At 48.5% G+C, this 12,426-nt stretch overlaps 6 protein-coding genes across 6 annotated transcripts in view; 3 read left to right on the top strand and 3 right to left on the bottom strand.

Moving 5' to 3' along the window:
* BJX67DRAFT_388827 (uncharacterized protein) overlaps window positions 1-2,001 on the bottom strand; it is a gene marked incomplete at both ends in the record, with an annotated part of 2,976 nt that extends 975 nt beyond the window's left edge. Inside the window, 4 exons of the mRNA XM_071034409.1 lie at window positions 17-1,109; window positions 1,140-1,187; window positions 1,243-1,535; window positions 1,674-2,001. Coding sequence (XP_070885143.1) covers window positions 17-1,109; window positions 1,140-1,187; window positions 1,243-1,535; window positions 1,674-2,001 — 1,762 coding nt within the window. The remainder of the gene's footprint in view (window positions 1-16; window positions 1,110-1,139; window positions 1,188-1,242; window positions 1,536-1,673) is intronic.
* A 236-nt stretch (window positions 2,002-2,237) lies between these two features.
* BJX67DRAFT_388828 (uncharacterized protein) lies at window positions 2,238-3,155 on the top strand (the record flags this gene model as incomplete). The annotated part of the gene is made up of 3 exons (XM_071034410.1): window positions 2,238-2,636; window positions 2,669-2,783; window positions 2,830-3,155. 3 exons carry the CDS (start codon window positions 2,238-2,240, stop codon window positions 3,153-3,155), a joined length of 840 nt encoding a protein of 279 aa, XP_070885144.1.
* Window positions 3,156-3,250: 95 nt separating this feature from the next.
* BJX67DRAFT_388829 (NADPH oxidase family protein) lies at window positions 3,251-4,672 on the bottom strand (the record flags this gene model as incomplete). The annotated part of the gene is made up of 5 exons (XM_071034411.1): window positions 3,251-3,351; window positions 3,397-3,586; window positions 3,638-3,759; window positions 3,806-4,529; window positions 4,577-4,672. The coding sequence occupies 5 exons, from the start codon at window positions 4,670-4,672 to the stop codon at window positions 3,251-3,253; spliced, it is 1,233 nt and encodes a 410-aa protein (XP_070885145.1).
* A 974-nt stretch (window positions 4,673-5,646) lies between these two features.
* On the top strand, window positions 5,647-7,965 carry BJX67DRAFT_382261 (uncharacterized protein; the record flags this gene model as incomplete). The annotated part of the gene is made up of 4 exons (XM_071033202.1): window positions 5,647-6,010; window positions 6,063-6,338; window positions 6,389-6,679; window positions 6,728-7,965. 4 exons carry the CDS (start codon window positions 5,647-5,649, stop codon window positions 7,963-7,965), a joined length of 2,169 nt encoding a protein of 722 aa, XP_070885146.1.
* Window positions 7,966-9,047: 1,082 nt separating this feature from the next.
* Window positions 9,048-9,888, bottom strand: BJX67DRAFT_388830 (uncharacterized protein; the record flags this gene model as incomplete). Its single annotated transcript, XM_071034412.1, has 2 exons — window positions 9,723-9,888; window positions 9,048-9,676 (listed from the first exon to the last, which is right to left on the bottom strand). The coding sequence occupies exons 1-2, from the start codon at window positions 9,835-9,837 to the stop codon at window positions 9,048-9,050; spliced, it is 744 nt and encodes a 247-aa protein (XP_070885147.1). The 5' UTR covers window positions 9,838-9,888.
* A 1,733-nt stretch (window positions 9,889-11,621) lies between these two features.
* BJX67DRAFT_382263 (uncharacterized protein) lies at window positions 11,622-12,402 on the top strand (the record flags this gene model as incomplete). Its single annotated transcript, XM_071033203.1, has 2 exons — window positions 11,622-12,023; window positions 12,073-12,402. 2 exons carry the CDS (start codon window positions 11,622-11,624, stop codon window positions 12,400-12,402), a joined length of 732 nt encoding a protein of 243 aa, XP_070885148.1.
* Window positions 12,403-12,426: the final 24 nt, after the last annotated feature.

Below are 12,426 nucleotides of genomic sequence, written 5' to 3' on the forward strand. Positions count from 1 at the left end.
TGTTCTTCTTGCCGACGTTGTTCTTCTTGCCGACGCTGTTCTTCCAGCCGACGTTGCGCTTCTTCCCTTTGCCGCTCAGCCTCAAAGGCACTTGTGGTAATGTCCGACATTGTCTCATCATCATAAGGGTTTGGGGCTTCTGGAACAAATAAAGGCGATGCTGGTGGTTGGTCTATATCATGGTCAGGTTGGCTAATGCTCGACAGCAACCGCCTTGAGATTTTGCCGAAAAAAGTAAAATATACACACTGCCTCACAAAAAACGAAGTCACCTTCCCATAAGGTGGAGCACTGGTATGAAGTTGATCGAGGAATAAATTTGGTCGATCATTCTTCTTATCTTTCTTGGGTGGAAACCCGCGACGGGCCCCCAACTTTGTTTCCTTATTTAGTGTCAATGTCGGGGCCAGGCTAGCTGGCACTGCACTCTCAAAGGACTCAACAATACGATCCACAAGAGACTCGAATATGTCCTTGTTATATTGATATCTTTCCGGCGGCCTGGCCTTAAGAAGGGCAGATTTTGCGATCTGGCGATCGGGTGAGTGCTTAAGAAGCTCCTGGATTTCATCAGAGTCAAAACCCAGTTTTCTTGCAAGAAGAGCCATATGATATAAAAGCGATTCATCTGGTTTTTCGCTGCCTGGCTTTGCAATAACATCGTCACTCTCTGATTCCTTAGCCATTTCTGAATAGTGGCGCATGGAATAGATCCATAGCTGCTCGTACGCAATCTCGGCGCATTCCCTTGGTGAGGCATCAATATTCCGGAAGCTAGTTTCCGAAGTCTGAATTGAACAGCCTTTGGACGACGGTTTAAAGACGCTCAGCATGGCTGTTTTGATCGTACAGTGGTATTTGCTAAAGGACACTAAGCGTTTCATGCAGTTGGCGCATGCTGCAAGGTATCGCATATTCTGGAAGAAAGTGTATAGCGACGGAATAATCGTCTTTCTGTCCTTCAGAATGTTCCATATATCGGCACGCTCCGACTCCGTGAAATTTGAGAAGACTTGGCCGCTGGAAATCCATCCATGAACAGTCTCTCTGTCCTCATCTGAAACTCCTGGGGCATGAAGCTGCAGGCGTTCTATCGTACCGGCGTCAATCTTCAACATGTCTTCGCTATTATTCCGCACGAGGGACGACCAGAATGCCCGTAAGTTATCCAGGGCATTGATCACCTCCTATGCTTGATGAGAATCTCAATAGGATAGGGCCAGCAGCTGGAGCCGAACATACCTCGTCGGCAGACGCGGCCAGAACCCAAGGGAGAGAAGGAAATCTCAATCCCTGCTCTAGGATTCCAGGTATAGGTAGAAAACCGTCAAACGCAGCTCGCATGGGTTTATTTAAAGACAAACTTTGAAACCGCCTGGCCTTGTTGCGGGAGAGCCGGCCCATCCACATCTCTTCGAACTCAGCGTTTGCCTCACGCTGGTATTGGCGAACCTTGCAGTAAACTTCACCATCACTAGGAGTCCGCTCATTTGAATATTCATCTATGAGTGCGGTCTGTAGGTTTGGACTGATATCTGTATACAATGAGGAGGGCTTCAAGGACTAGCAGGTGAAAGGGTGGGTACCATCTATATAAAGGTCAACTAGCCACCATTGGTCGTGCAGTGGGAGGACTTTTGCTGCTGCCCGAAGCCGGTGCTGGCCATGTAGACATTGCACCTGCCCAACGGCAAACTGCAGCTTCGAATAACTCGGAGAGTCACGTTTGGATAGTTTTTCGCGTTGGATACCAGCAGTACGGAGGGCAGCCTCCAGGTGTTGCCTGCACACCACGGCGGTGAGCTGATTTCCAAGGTCCAACCGTCGGCAAGTTTCCTTTTGGAAGATATTGCATAGTCGATCCACATTTTTCTTATTCAACTTTCGACAGGATGGGTGAGGAACGATCTGATCCAGGTCAATCTGGACTGTTCCCTGATACATCCGCCTTCGTTCCACAGCCAGTTCGGGTTGGGCATCAGTAAATAAATTTGGATCCATGGCTATTGGAGTTAGGAATTTTTTTAGTCCTGGAAATCGGAGTATATGTTCCAGAAATTATATGTTCTGCGCTGGGATTATCTGAGAGCCACACTTTTGCGGAACCGTGGCTCATCAACTCCCCAGAAAATTGTGGCGCTTCTAAGTATTTTCTCGAAGAGGATATTTCCTACCCCCTTTCTTAACCCTCCGAAGTCTGATCCGCGCTGGCATAATACCACCCATACTTTGCCACCATGTCTACTGGAAAAGTAGTGACAGGGTCCCTAAAAAGCTTGGGTCTCCCGCAAGTCTTGATGCGTCAAAGTTCTCTGCTGCGGGATAATGAATCCCCCTGGGATACCTTTCGAAAGACTTTCACTTGTGATTTGGCAGGCCCGGTAATAATCGCTGTCCATCGGTCCCGCCCCTCTCATGTGGTCGCCATTCGACAGTATGCTGCTGAAGAGGCTGATAGAATGTTGCACCTCTTCACGCAAATCCAACATGACAATATTATTATGGTCAAAGAATGCTATCGATTCCGAGGCACTGTATACGCTCGTATGGATGATCTCCCACTCACGCTAGAGCATGTGGTTTGGTGTGGTAGTGTCTATCCTACGCACCAGCAGCTATCTTTGATTGTTGGACAGGTAAGACCAATATGCCGGCGTCCGTGGCAAAGACTTACAGAGAACGGATTCTCGATGGCCTTTCGTGCCTCGTTTCTGCTGGATTTGAGCATATGTCGCTGAGCTGTTCGAATATTCTCCTTGATCTAGCTGGAAACGTAAAAATCGGCAAGTCTACTACCCACCGGTAACAACACCGCTAATAAGCTTATAGGGGCCCTAGAATTCTGCCAGGAACAGTGCTTAGAGAACTCGCAGCCCAGAATGATCAAATCATTGGCAAGCATCATCATGATTCTAATGCAAAAGCACGAAAAGGATGAAAGGGAAGATGGCCTTTTGATGGGAGTGGAGGACACCGATCGCTGGCCACTTGAGTCCTCTGCTTTTCGGTTCTTGTTGATGACTTCCTCGGCAGGTTCGATTGAGGAGCTTAGGCAGCATGCTTTTGTTTGTCCCCGTCCGCCAAAAGGGGAGTTGGTTGACTTGGCTCGATTCGCTCTAATTGCGGCAAGGATATCTTATTCCCGTATAGGATAGTGATTGGCCGTTTAGAAGGACTAGTTCCAGTGTAGAATAACATATTGATACTGTCAAAGTGTCTAATATTCGTTACTTAACTAAGACTCATGTTGCTATGTAGGCTGAAAGTCGACCTCGTGCATTTTGACCTTCTCGCTAAGGTACTGACACACGATTGGTCTTAACTTGTCCCTCAATGCATCCGATGCGGAGACTAGGTACCTTTAGTAAAATTTAAGCATGTGGCCAAGTTACGTACCTAGAACAAGGAGCTTCCCCTTCTCTTCTTCAGTGTTTGTGACTCTCCTAATGAAATCTCCCGAAAACTCCTCCGACATAATCTTTCCGTAATCTGGGCTGCCAGTATAGAGTTTGACACGGTTATGCTTACCCATGTCTACTATTTGCTTATCACTCTTCGTTGTCACATATGGAGATATTTCAATAATCTACCAATGCGGTCAGCTGAATAACTCTTAAACCGAAGTAGTAGAACCGACATATCCTTTCTTGTGTTTCGCTTCAGATGCATCGCTTTCAGGAGCACTTTTTCCCTCGTCTGCTGACAGCACATCATCCTCTAGCAAGTCGTTAAGCCATGGCTGAGCAGCTACAGAAAGATCTGCTCGGCCGTTAGCCTCGACTCTGACACGTGAAGATTTACCTACCTTTACTATCTACCTCCCAGACGAAATGCACGCGACGGATACGAGAGGTGGCCGTGTTGTAGCCATGCAGAAGTTGCTTCAAATATGGAATGATCCCCGCAATACCAAACCCGCTGGCCACTGCGAGGATGCTCTCGTACTGGTCAACTGGCTCGCTAAAGCCATGCGGACCAACCACAAATGCGGAGAATGAAGCCTGACCGTCATCGGCGGCCCGCGTGTGCAATGTCTTTGTCAGGCCACGACAAGTCTGCACCAAGAGCTCCAAGGTATCTTGTTTTCCCGGCGACCAAGATGTCACCATGAAAGGGTGTGTCTGCATCCACGCAAAGAGACTCACCGACGGCATCCAAAGCTTCACATACTGGCCTGCTTTCACTGCCAAGGGCCGTGAGAGCTTCACGCGGATGGTCATTGGCACTCCCGCCTTGGTAGGTTCCGCCCCCTTTTTGGTTACCACCACAGCACGGCGACCTGATCGAGATGATAGGAAGCCGTTGAGGTATAGGAAATATACAAACTGCGAAACAGAGCTTAGTAAAAGCACCCCCAGCGGAGCGTGAAGGTAGATTCGCGGAACAATGTCTCGGCTGGGCAAATGACGCCATAGGAAATAGACACAGGTCACGGCAAGCGCGCGGTGGGCGGACAAGAACAGGTCATACGAAAATCGACGAAATAAAGGGACGGAGAATAGGAGCAGGAGGAACAGAGAAACAGCAGCCTGAAACGGTCAGCTTGAACCTGGGTTCCTGGTCAGAACAAGCTTACAATAAATGTGAAAACATTGCCCCGGTCTGCTAGGGTCAGGTTTGGATTGCGAGCGAGGCATATAATGATATGTACCGCGGCGAGAACTCCAACCATCCAACCAATCACGCGATGAACCCGAATGCAGGTTCGTAATGGGACCCCAAGTATATCCGCTAGAAGGTCTAGATGCGGCACATTGATAAGGAACGCTATATTAATAACGGCAAGGGTACCTGCTCGACGGCCGGCTTCGGATATTGACGAAACCCGAAACACCACGCAGAATATGTTGATCGCACCATAGGTACCAAACAGTAGAGCTCTTCCACGTGTCCATGGGCCGACAAAGCGGTGACGGTTGAGGATGTAAGGATATACGACATGCTTAGAGATAAACGCTGAAACGAGGTGACTCTCATATAACAAGGCAGCAAGGAAGCGAAAACAGAAGAAACCAATGAACATGCCGCCAGCGGCAATAGCGAAAATAGAAAGATAATCCATAATAGCCAGAGAGGGTTATGAAGCCTCTGAGAGGGATGTGGCGGAAGACATGCACAGGATATGTTGAATCAGGGCCACGAATTTTTCAGCCGTGAGTGTGGCCTCGGCCATCCTCTGGCCATGATCTCTAAGTTAGTGTACACAAGTTATATGGTGATCAAGTGTTTAAACGGCTGACATAATGCTAGTCACATGATATAAGTTCATTGGACTGTAGAAGATTACATGGTTCTAAGAACTATGCTGGCATACTGGAATAACTCCAAGGGACGGAGTGCCCAGCAATGCGAGCACCATGAAGAAGGGTGTTGCTACTGGATGCCCTCTGCTGGTTTGACAAATTATGGAGCCAAGGCCTCCTGGCGCTTTCGAAGCGCCTCACAAAAGCGCAACGGTCGTTTGGGGCCACAAGTTCTGTCAGCCACACTTCTAGTAACGCGCCATTAATGTACCCTTGAACAACAGAATTAGTACATAAATATCTGGATCTACCGCACTTTTGGCATCATATCCTTGTTCCAACGCTTTCCAGACTGCTGGTACAGTCGTCCTCTACTTGGCAATCAACATCAAGAAATTTCATCATGGCAACCCCAGATCAAGTCCCACCCGCTGGCGAAGTCCCACCCGCTGGCGAAGTCCCACCCGCTGGCGAAGTCCCACCCGCTGGCGAAGTCCCGCCCGCTGGCGAAGTCCCACCCGCTGGCGAAATCACACCCAATGTTCCTCGCAAAGCCGAGCAACTTACCGCCGCTCAGAAGAAGGACATTATTTACACAATTGTGGATTATAATGGACAGGGCCTTCCTGACGCTCTTCCCAAAGGCTTTGAGTTGACGGTTGGAGAAGTAAAGCGTATCGTGAATGACCCAACAAGCAGGGTGAATGACGATTTGGAAAAAAGCCAGAAACTGAGCAGGAGTACTAAATGTGACATAGCACTTTCAAGTATGAAAATGGCTTCCCTCATACAGCCGCTCAATGACTAATCTCATTATAGGATTCGAACAGTATAAAATATGGGGCATCAAGGACGAGGATACATGGGTGCCAGGCCACGGTGCAGAGACAACAAACTGGAAGGGAGCTAAAAATCTGAGCAAGAAGGACAAAGAACAGCTCATTGAGCTTATGTTCAGTACTAAAATTGAAGATGCTACAGACATTCAAGAAATTATCCCCCCCAACTTCAAACTAAAAACATCGGAAATTCTTGCAATCCTGGATCCAGCTAATTGGCCAGACATGGTTGAGCTGGCGTCGGTACTCCATGAACGTATGTTGCAACCCTCCCATATAGTATTGACTACTAAGCACGTGATATAGAAATCAAGACGTGCATCCAAAAGAAGATTATTGAGGAAGACCAGACCTTTGAGTCTTCTCGAGATGAAGACGGAGACGTTACTATGGACTCAGGCGACCTCACAAAAACAGAACTGAAAAGAATTTTCAGAGTAATTGAGCGGGTAAAAGACCTACATAGCATGAGTGAAGCTATCGAAACAAACTTACCGCCAGGCAAAAGTATATCATTGGAGGACCTACAATCATTGGCAGCTCAGCGAGAATGGTCACACGAACAGGAGAAAAAGCTCGCCCTAGCAGTGTCAAAGAGTATGTATTTCTCTCCATTTTTGAGAAATTAGCTATTAACCTGTCTAGAACTGGAAAAGTTAATCACAGAAGAAAAGCAAGATCTAAACTTTATTTTCACTCATCGGGAAAAAGGGCAAAAGGCGGAGGCTCTACCAGAATTTCACCGAAAATTCCACCGAGGGATGACCGAGAATGTCCTCAGGGTAGTCAGGGGAATTGAGGCTGATGGAAACAATTACGGCAACAACAAGAATGCGAAAGCAGCAGCAGCAGCCCTCCTACAAGGAAATGAGATCATCAAACAACATAATCGTTATAATAACTTGGCTCAGGGTACTGGAGAAGTCGACTTCCGGACGTTTGCAGATATGTGGTTGGCACACGTTGAGGCCAAGCGTGAAGGTCAGCAAGATATAATACTCCAGACGGAGGACAATCTAAAGTTGTTCTGCAAAATACATCAGCTTCCGAACTGGTACCCTCCTTGCCCGCCCGACACAGGTCCCAATAATAATACGGGGTCGATTTCCGACACAGGTCCCAATAATACGGGGTCGATTTGGACCGGGCTGCCTCAAGCGGGTGGCCAACCCTCGATCGGATTATTGGGCAACAAGGCGATCACATATGTCCCCTCGCAGAAGACGGAGCCGCTTGCGTATCGTCCGGGCTTTACACCCTCTGGCGAGAAAATCATGTACCGCCAGCGGCGGGGGGGTTCAGCGGTCAATTTTGTGGTTTACGGCGAGCGCGGTTGGAGGCTTGTCGCGAGTGAGTCCAGGCTTGCTCGCCGATCTGCGGAGGCTGCGGGAGTGCCCTATGCCCTTAACGGAGATGATACCATTCGCCACCTCGAAAACCGATTGGGAAACCCTAATCACACCTATACGTACGATGTTTGGTTCGTGGCGATTGCAGATTTGAACCTTGAGAACGACGACGTTGGGCTGCCTCCCATGGTTTTAGGTTTTTCATCCACCATCGACAACAAACCAGAGACCGAGGAAAAGATTGCAACGCCGCGATATGCCCTTGAGAAAGTCATTGGGAAGGCGCAGGTTGATTATCTCGTTTCGAGGCATCTTACAACTCAGGCTTTACCCATGAGGCAGGCTTTGGCGGTCGGCTACCAGCAAGCCGGCGCCGATAGGGAGACCGTTCGTCCACTACTTGAGAGTGGCAAAGCAGACCGAGAACAAAAACTTATTAAGGGCTTACAAAAGTTGTGGCTCAGCTCTCCTCAAAGATTTGACAAGGTCACAGGTTCACTTGGACTGGTCAGGCCAGACCGGCGGCTGGAGTAGCATACTGCGGGCCGTACCCTTGAAGATGCGGTGAGGAGGGAGGGAGCGGACTTGACTGGTCTGCATTGCAATAGCATGCGTCACTTTCAAGAAGATGACAACCAATCGGGGGCTCCTGCACAGCTTTGTTTACTCAGATTTTATGTCCTAGCTTTTGTGATAGGTGAAAGTTGCTCCAAAGCAGTTCCAGATAGCAATGGCCAGAAACTCCAGTAGGTATTTAGGGAAGAACTATCTGGGGTGGACCTCATTGCTCTAAGAAGGTTGAGAGAAATGCAGGGTGAATCAGATTATATAGGCAAATCCTAAGGAAGGGAAATCTATAGCAGGGCTTTAATTTTGTAAATGCCTATATAATACTAAATCCTTTAGTCTAGATTTTCTTTATTAATCATTACCTTATGAAAGGGGCCATCACTTTCAAGTCTGGGGCTGTAATGTTGGCTGTTTCATGAGGCCCGGAGGTTTTTTTTCAGCGCGTAGACGCGTTGTTGATGAAGGATAACTGTACAGCCAGGAAACTGCTATAGGTCTAGACAATACAGAGGTTCCTCCTCTTCTCTACTAATGGTGGAAGGTTGACTCACAAGGAGTTAACTCGAGAACCTTGTTTGTTGCTGGGCTATTCGCAAATGCTTTGCCAGACATGTTTACACCAGGACGAGTTTAAACGCCGATTCATGAGCCATATTCGAATTGAAAAGACACAATCTCCCTTCATTTCCACCTTTCAGTCAGCTTTGGCACCTGCTGTTCTATTCCTTCTACGACAGTCGTGGCTAGCTCATTAATTGATATGTTGCCCCTAACATTTGCCACTGTTTGTATTGTAAAGGCAGATCTGTTTTTTTATTTATCTAAAAGTAAGCCTGGTGTGAAATCGCCCTATTCTCAGAATATGACTACTATCACAATTTCTGGATGCTGAGGAGGGAGATTGGGGCTCTTGCCTAAATGGAAAGGTACAAATCACTCCCAGCGCGCTTGACGTCCATGTGCCCAGGGTAAGCAAGAGGATCAATAGGATACAAATGCATGTTTTAGATATTCTTGTTAATGCTACTACTAAAAGTATTGCCTGCCTAGGAACACCCCTTTGGACCCTCATGAGATTTGATCTCAATATCAATGCAAGTGGTGTATATTTCCTGCTTCTCACCCTCCTCTCCCAGATAGCTCGGCCAATCCCATACCCAATAAATCGTGAGAATGTCGCCAGCGGCGTCGGGAATACGAATCACATTTTGGCACCATAGATCTGCTCCCTGTATGGGATCCGGTTGGTGACCATACCTGTCTTGACGGTGACGAGATATGGGACCATCATTCACCTGGAAGCAGCGGCCGTCATCAAAATCAAACATGCCCAGAAGCCGCCCACGTCTGTCGCCCCCAGTGCCATCCAAATTCCATACCTTGTGGATGCCAACTAAAGTATCCTCCGCAGAGGGTGAGGAGGTGCCGTAGACGTAGACATGGCCGGGTGATAGCTTCCCGGGAGTTATATACGGAAGCGTGACATGACCATTTTCTTGGTAGCGAAGGCGGACCAGGTCCCCTGGTGCTGCCTGCAACATGGGGCTTCCAGGAGTCTGAACAGACTGTCTCTGCGAGGGAGCGCAGATGGGATCATTGGGCAAGAGTTGCACCCCAACAGTCGGGAGCAGATATGTCATCGCAGCATCATTAAATGCTGGATCAAGTCGGCGGACTGTTGATTGGTGAGCAAGGTATGGTGCTGGGTTGGGTAAGCCTACTATTTCCACGGGGATATCCGGTTCTCCCGAGTTTGATCCCATTATTGCCTACCACAGAGAGGTCTTCAACCCAAGAGTGTGCTAGAACAACGGCAACAAAGAGTAGAATCCACATATTTATTGAGATTGTTTTCTGATTTTAATTGCATCTAGTATCTGGGGCTGCGTTGGTTTATGTTCTATGTCGGGGAGCCATAGATCTGCAACACCATAATTTCGCGTTCTTCCATGGTTTCCAAATTTCGAGGGCCCAAGCGCTGCTTGCCACGTGATTTACAGGACTCTGGGAAGAACTGTTGAGAAATCAGGGGAAGATAATGACATAGTATGCTATAGAATAGCTTCAGAATGTCATTCCTAATCGCCTCTTATTCCTATCAATTTGTATCTATAGCAAGCTTTACAGAAATCAAGAACTGATGAGTGCTCGCCCTTCACTGTCTTTTTGAAGACCAGAATCAAACTGAAGCTGGCTTCTGTGCTACGTACGGTATCAGCTGTCTTTTCTGGGCCTCAACCTAGCAGGCCTCTTTGGAGGACCTGACTCCGCAGTCCTTTTACCAGCACCCGTACGCTTTCGCTTTTGCGGAACGGAAACACCCGGCGTGCTCTGGGATTGAAGGCGAGTGCCAGTCGTTAACACCGTGCCTTCTTCGTTAAATTCCACTATCGTGAATTAGCGAGGAACTAGTTCTGACAGTGGACAGAACTCACTGGCTGGTACTGACACGGGCGAGTTAGGTATGGTTTCGAGTCCATCATGGCTTCCGTTTTCCGCAGTTTCGCAGACAACAGAGTCTGAACTCGAGGTTGCACCGGCCACATGACCATCTTGGATAGGTATTTTATCTAGGATGGTAGCTGAACCCACGAAATCGGTCGCTGGGTCAAGTTGTTTTTCGATAGAATGTGGACGGTGCGCGGTGTCCGATGAGGCAGCTCTACTACCGGTGCCAGAGCTTGGGCTGCCTGTGATGTCTATGACTTCGATTGCGCTGATAGCAACAGCGGTAGCGGCAGGGCGGTGCAAAACTTCGCTCATTTTGTTTGGTGCACGTTGCATCACCTCTTGGAGAAGCTGCGCTGCCTCGACAAGCTTGCGAATGCCGACATCATCTTTGATGGTGGTCCTTCTCCAGCCGACTCCGTCCGGACCATTGTAAGCCCAGATAGAGACTACTAGTTGGCAAGAGTGAGGCATAGCAGCATGATTTCGAAGTCGCGCTTCAGTTTGGATGATATGTTCGATAGTGCTCTCACTCAAGACGAAGATAGGATTCATGCTATCATCAGACACAATAGTCCGACTGGAGTATGGCTGGGCCACGACACCAGCGTTGTTGGGGATTTGGTTGGCCATCAAAGCTGCGGTGTCAAAAGAAGGAGGAGAGGATTTGTACCAGGGAACAGATGGGACACAACAGAATATGGCCGAAGGAGGGGATTGATGGCCTTTTTATCTTCCAGCAAGCCATTCGCACGGCGCCAACACCATCAGGACTAGGGTCAAATGATTGGTACGTATTACTCCCCGTTCCGGGGGGCTATGTTTTAGGCAAAATCCTGTTGTAAAATTGAAGCTATTGGACGGTAGTCGATATTACCAGAACCTTGTGCAGATCCGGGTGTAGTTCGTTGGCTGCGCAAACCCGAAATATGCCCGGGCACATGGTCATATGAGGATAGAACAGGGAGGCTGCACTGCAGAATAAAGCAATCTTGTCCAATAAATGAGAGATATAGCAAAGAGTCTGTGGCAGGGCGCAGGATGTATATTTGGAACACACAGACTGCCCAAGGTATAAGAATCTGCTGCTTCGCACCCTCTGAGAGACCAGGCGACCTTCCTTTCCTCTTCATTCTCCTCCTTGCGTAAATCACAGCATCTAACGCTCAACCATGTCTACAAGTCAAGTTCACGGCGGCCCAGAGATTGAAGAATTCGACTTCTTTGAGTGGTGGGAGGGCTTCAATGGCCGCCAGACATCAATTTCTCCCTCGGAGTCGCTCAAGTTTGATTTCGCTACAACTCCCATCCCAGATCCGGATTGCTCCGTCGAAGGTCGTGATGCAGGACCTATATCTTTCCCTGCGTTCCCCGAGAAGCAAAACGTTCCAGATTATGGGTGGACGAGTGGAGAGCAAGACTGGGCTTCGGATTGTCCAAATATCGACCTCACTCAACACACGGCTGAACTCATTGCAAATTCAGAGACGTTCTGGTCCCAATTTCTCGTTCTGCCATCCTCTGAACAGGTGGTTGTAGCGGCGGACCTAAGGTGCGACGACATCGTGAATCTGGTAAGTGTCCCCGTCTGCTCTGGCCACTTGGTTTGCTAATTTTTTCCAGCCTGAAAAGCCGGCAAGTCCTCGGCGCGAACAGAGCGTGATCTCTATCTCGGACGACGATACGGCTCTCCCCCCACGTCGCGAGAGTGTGCGATCTATCTCGGGTCATGACGATGCAGTTGTTTATCCAACTAAGGGCAATAATCAGCAATTGTCGCATTCCAGAACCCCTAGAAGACGACCAAAGACGAAGGCAACCAAGGGTCAGAAGAAGGGAGCTGGTGTTGAAGCGCAGCAGCCAGAGCTGAGGAGATCGGGACGGAAGAAACCGAATCCTGTCTATTACAAGCTGATGTTATTCGAGTTTGACGAAGTGATTACAGTAGACTAGAACCTGTTTAAAGACTTTCGTACC

Source organism: Aspergillus lucknowensis, assembly GCF_044049455.1.
Source record: "Aspergillus lucknowensis strain CBS 449.75 chromosome Unknown BJX67scaffold_27, whole genome shotgun sequence".
Lineage (NCBI taxonomy): Eukaryota > Fungi > Ascomycota > Eurotiomycetes > Eurotiales > Aspergillaceae > Aspergillus > Aspergillus lucknowensis.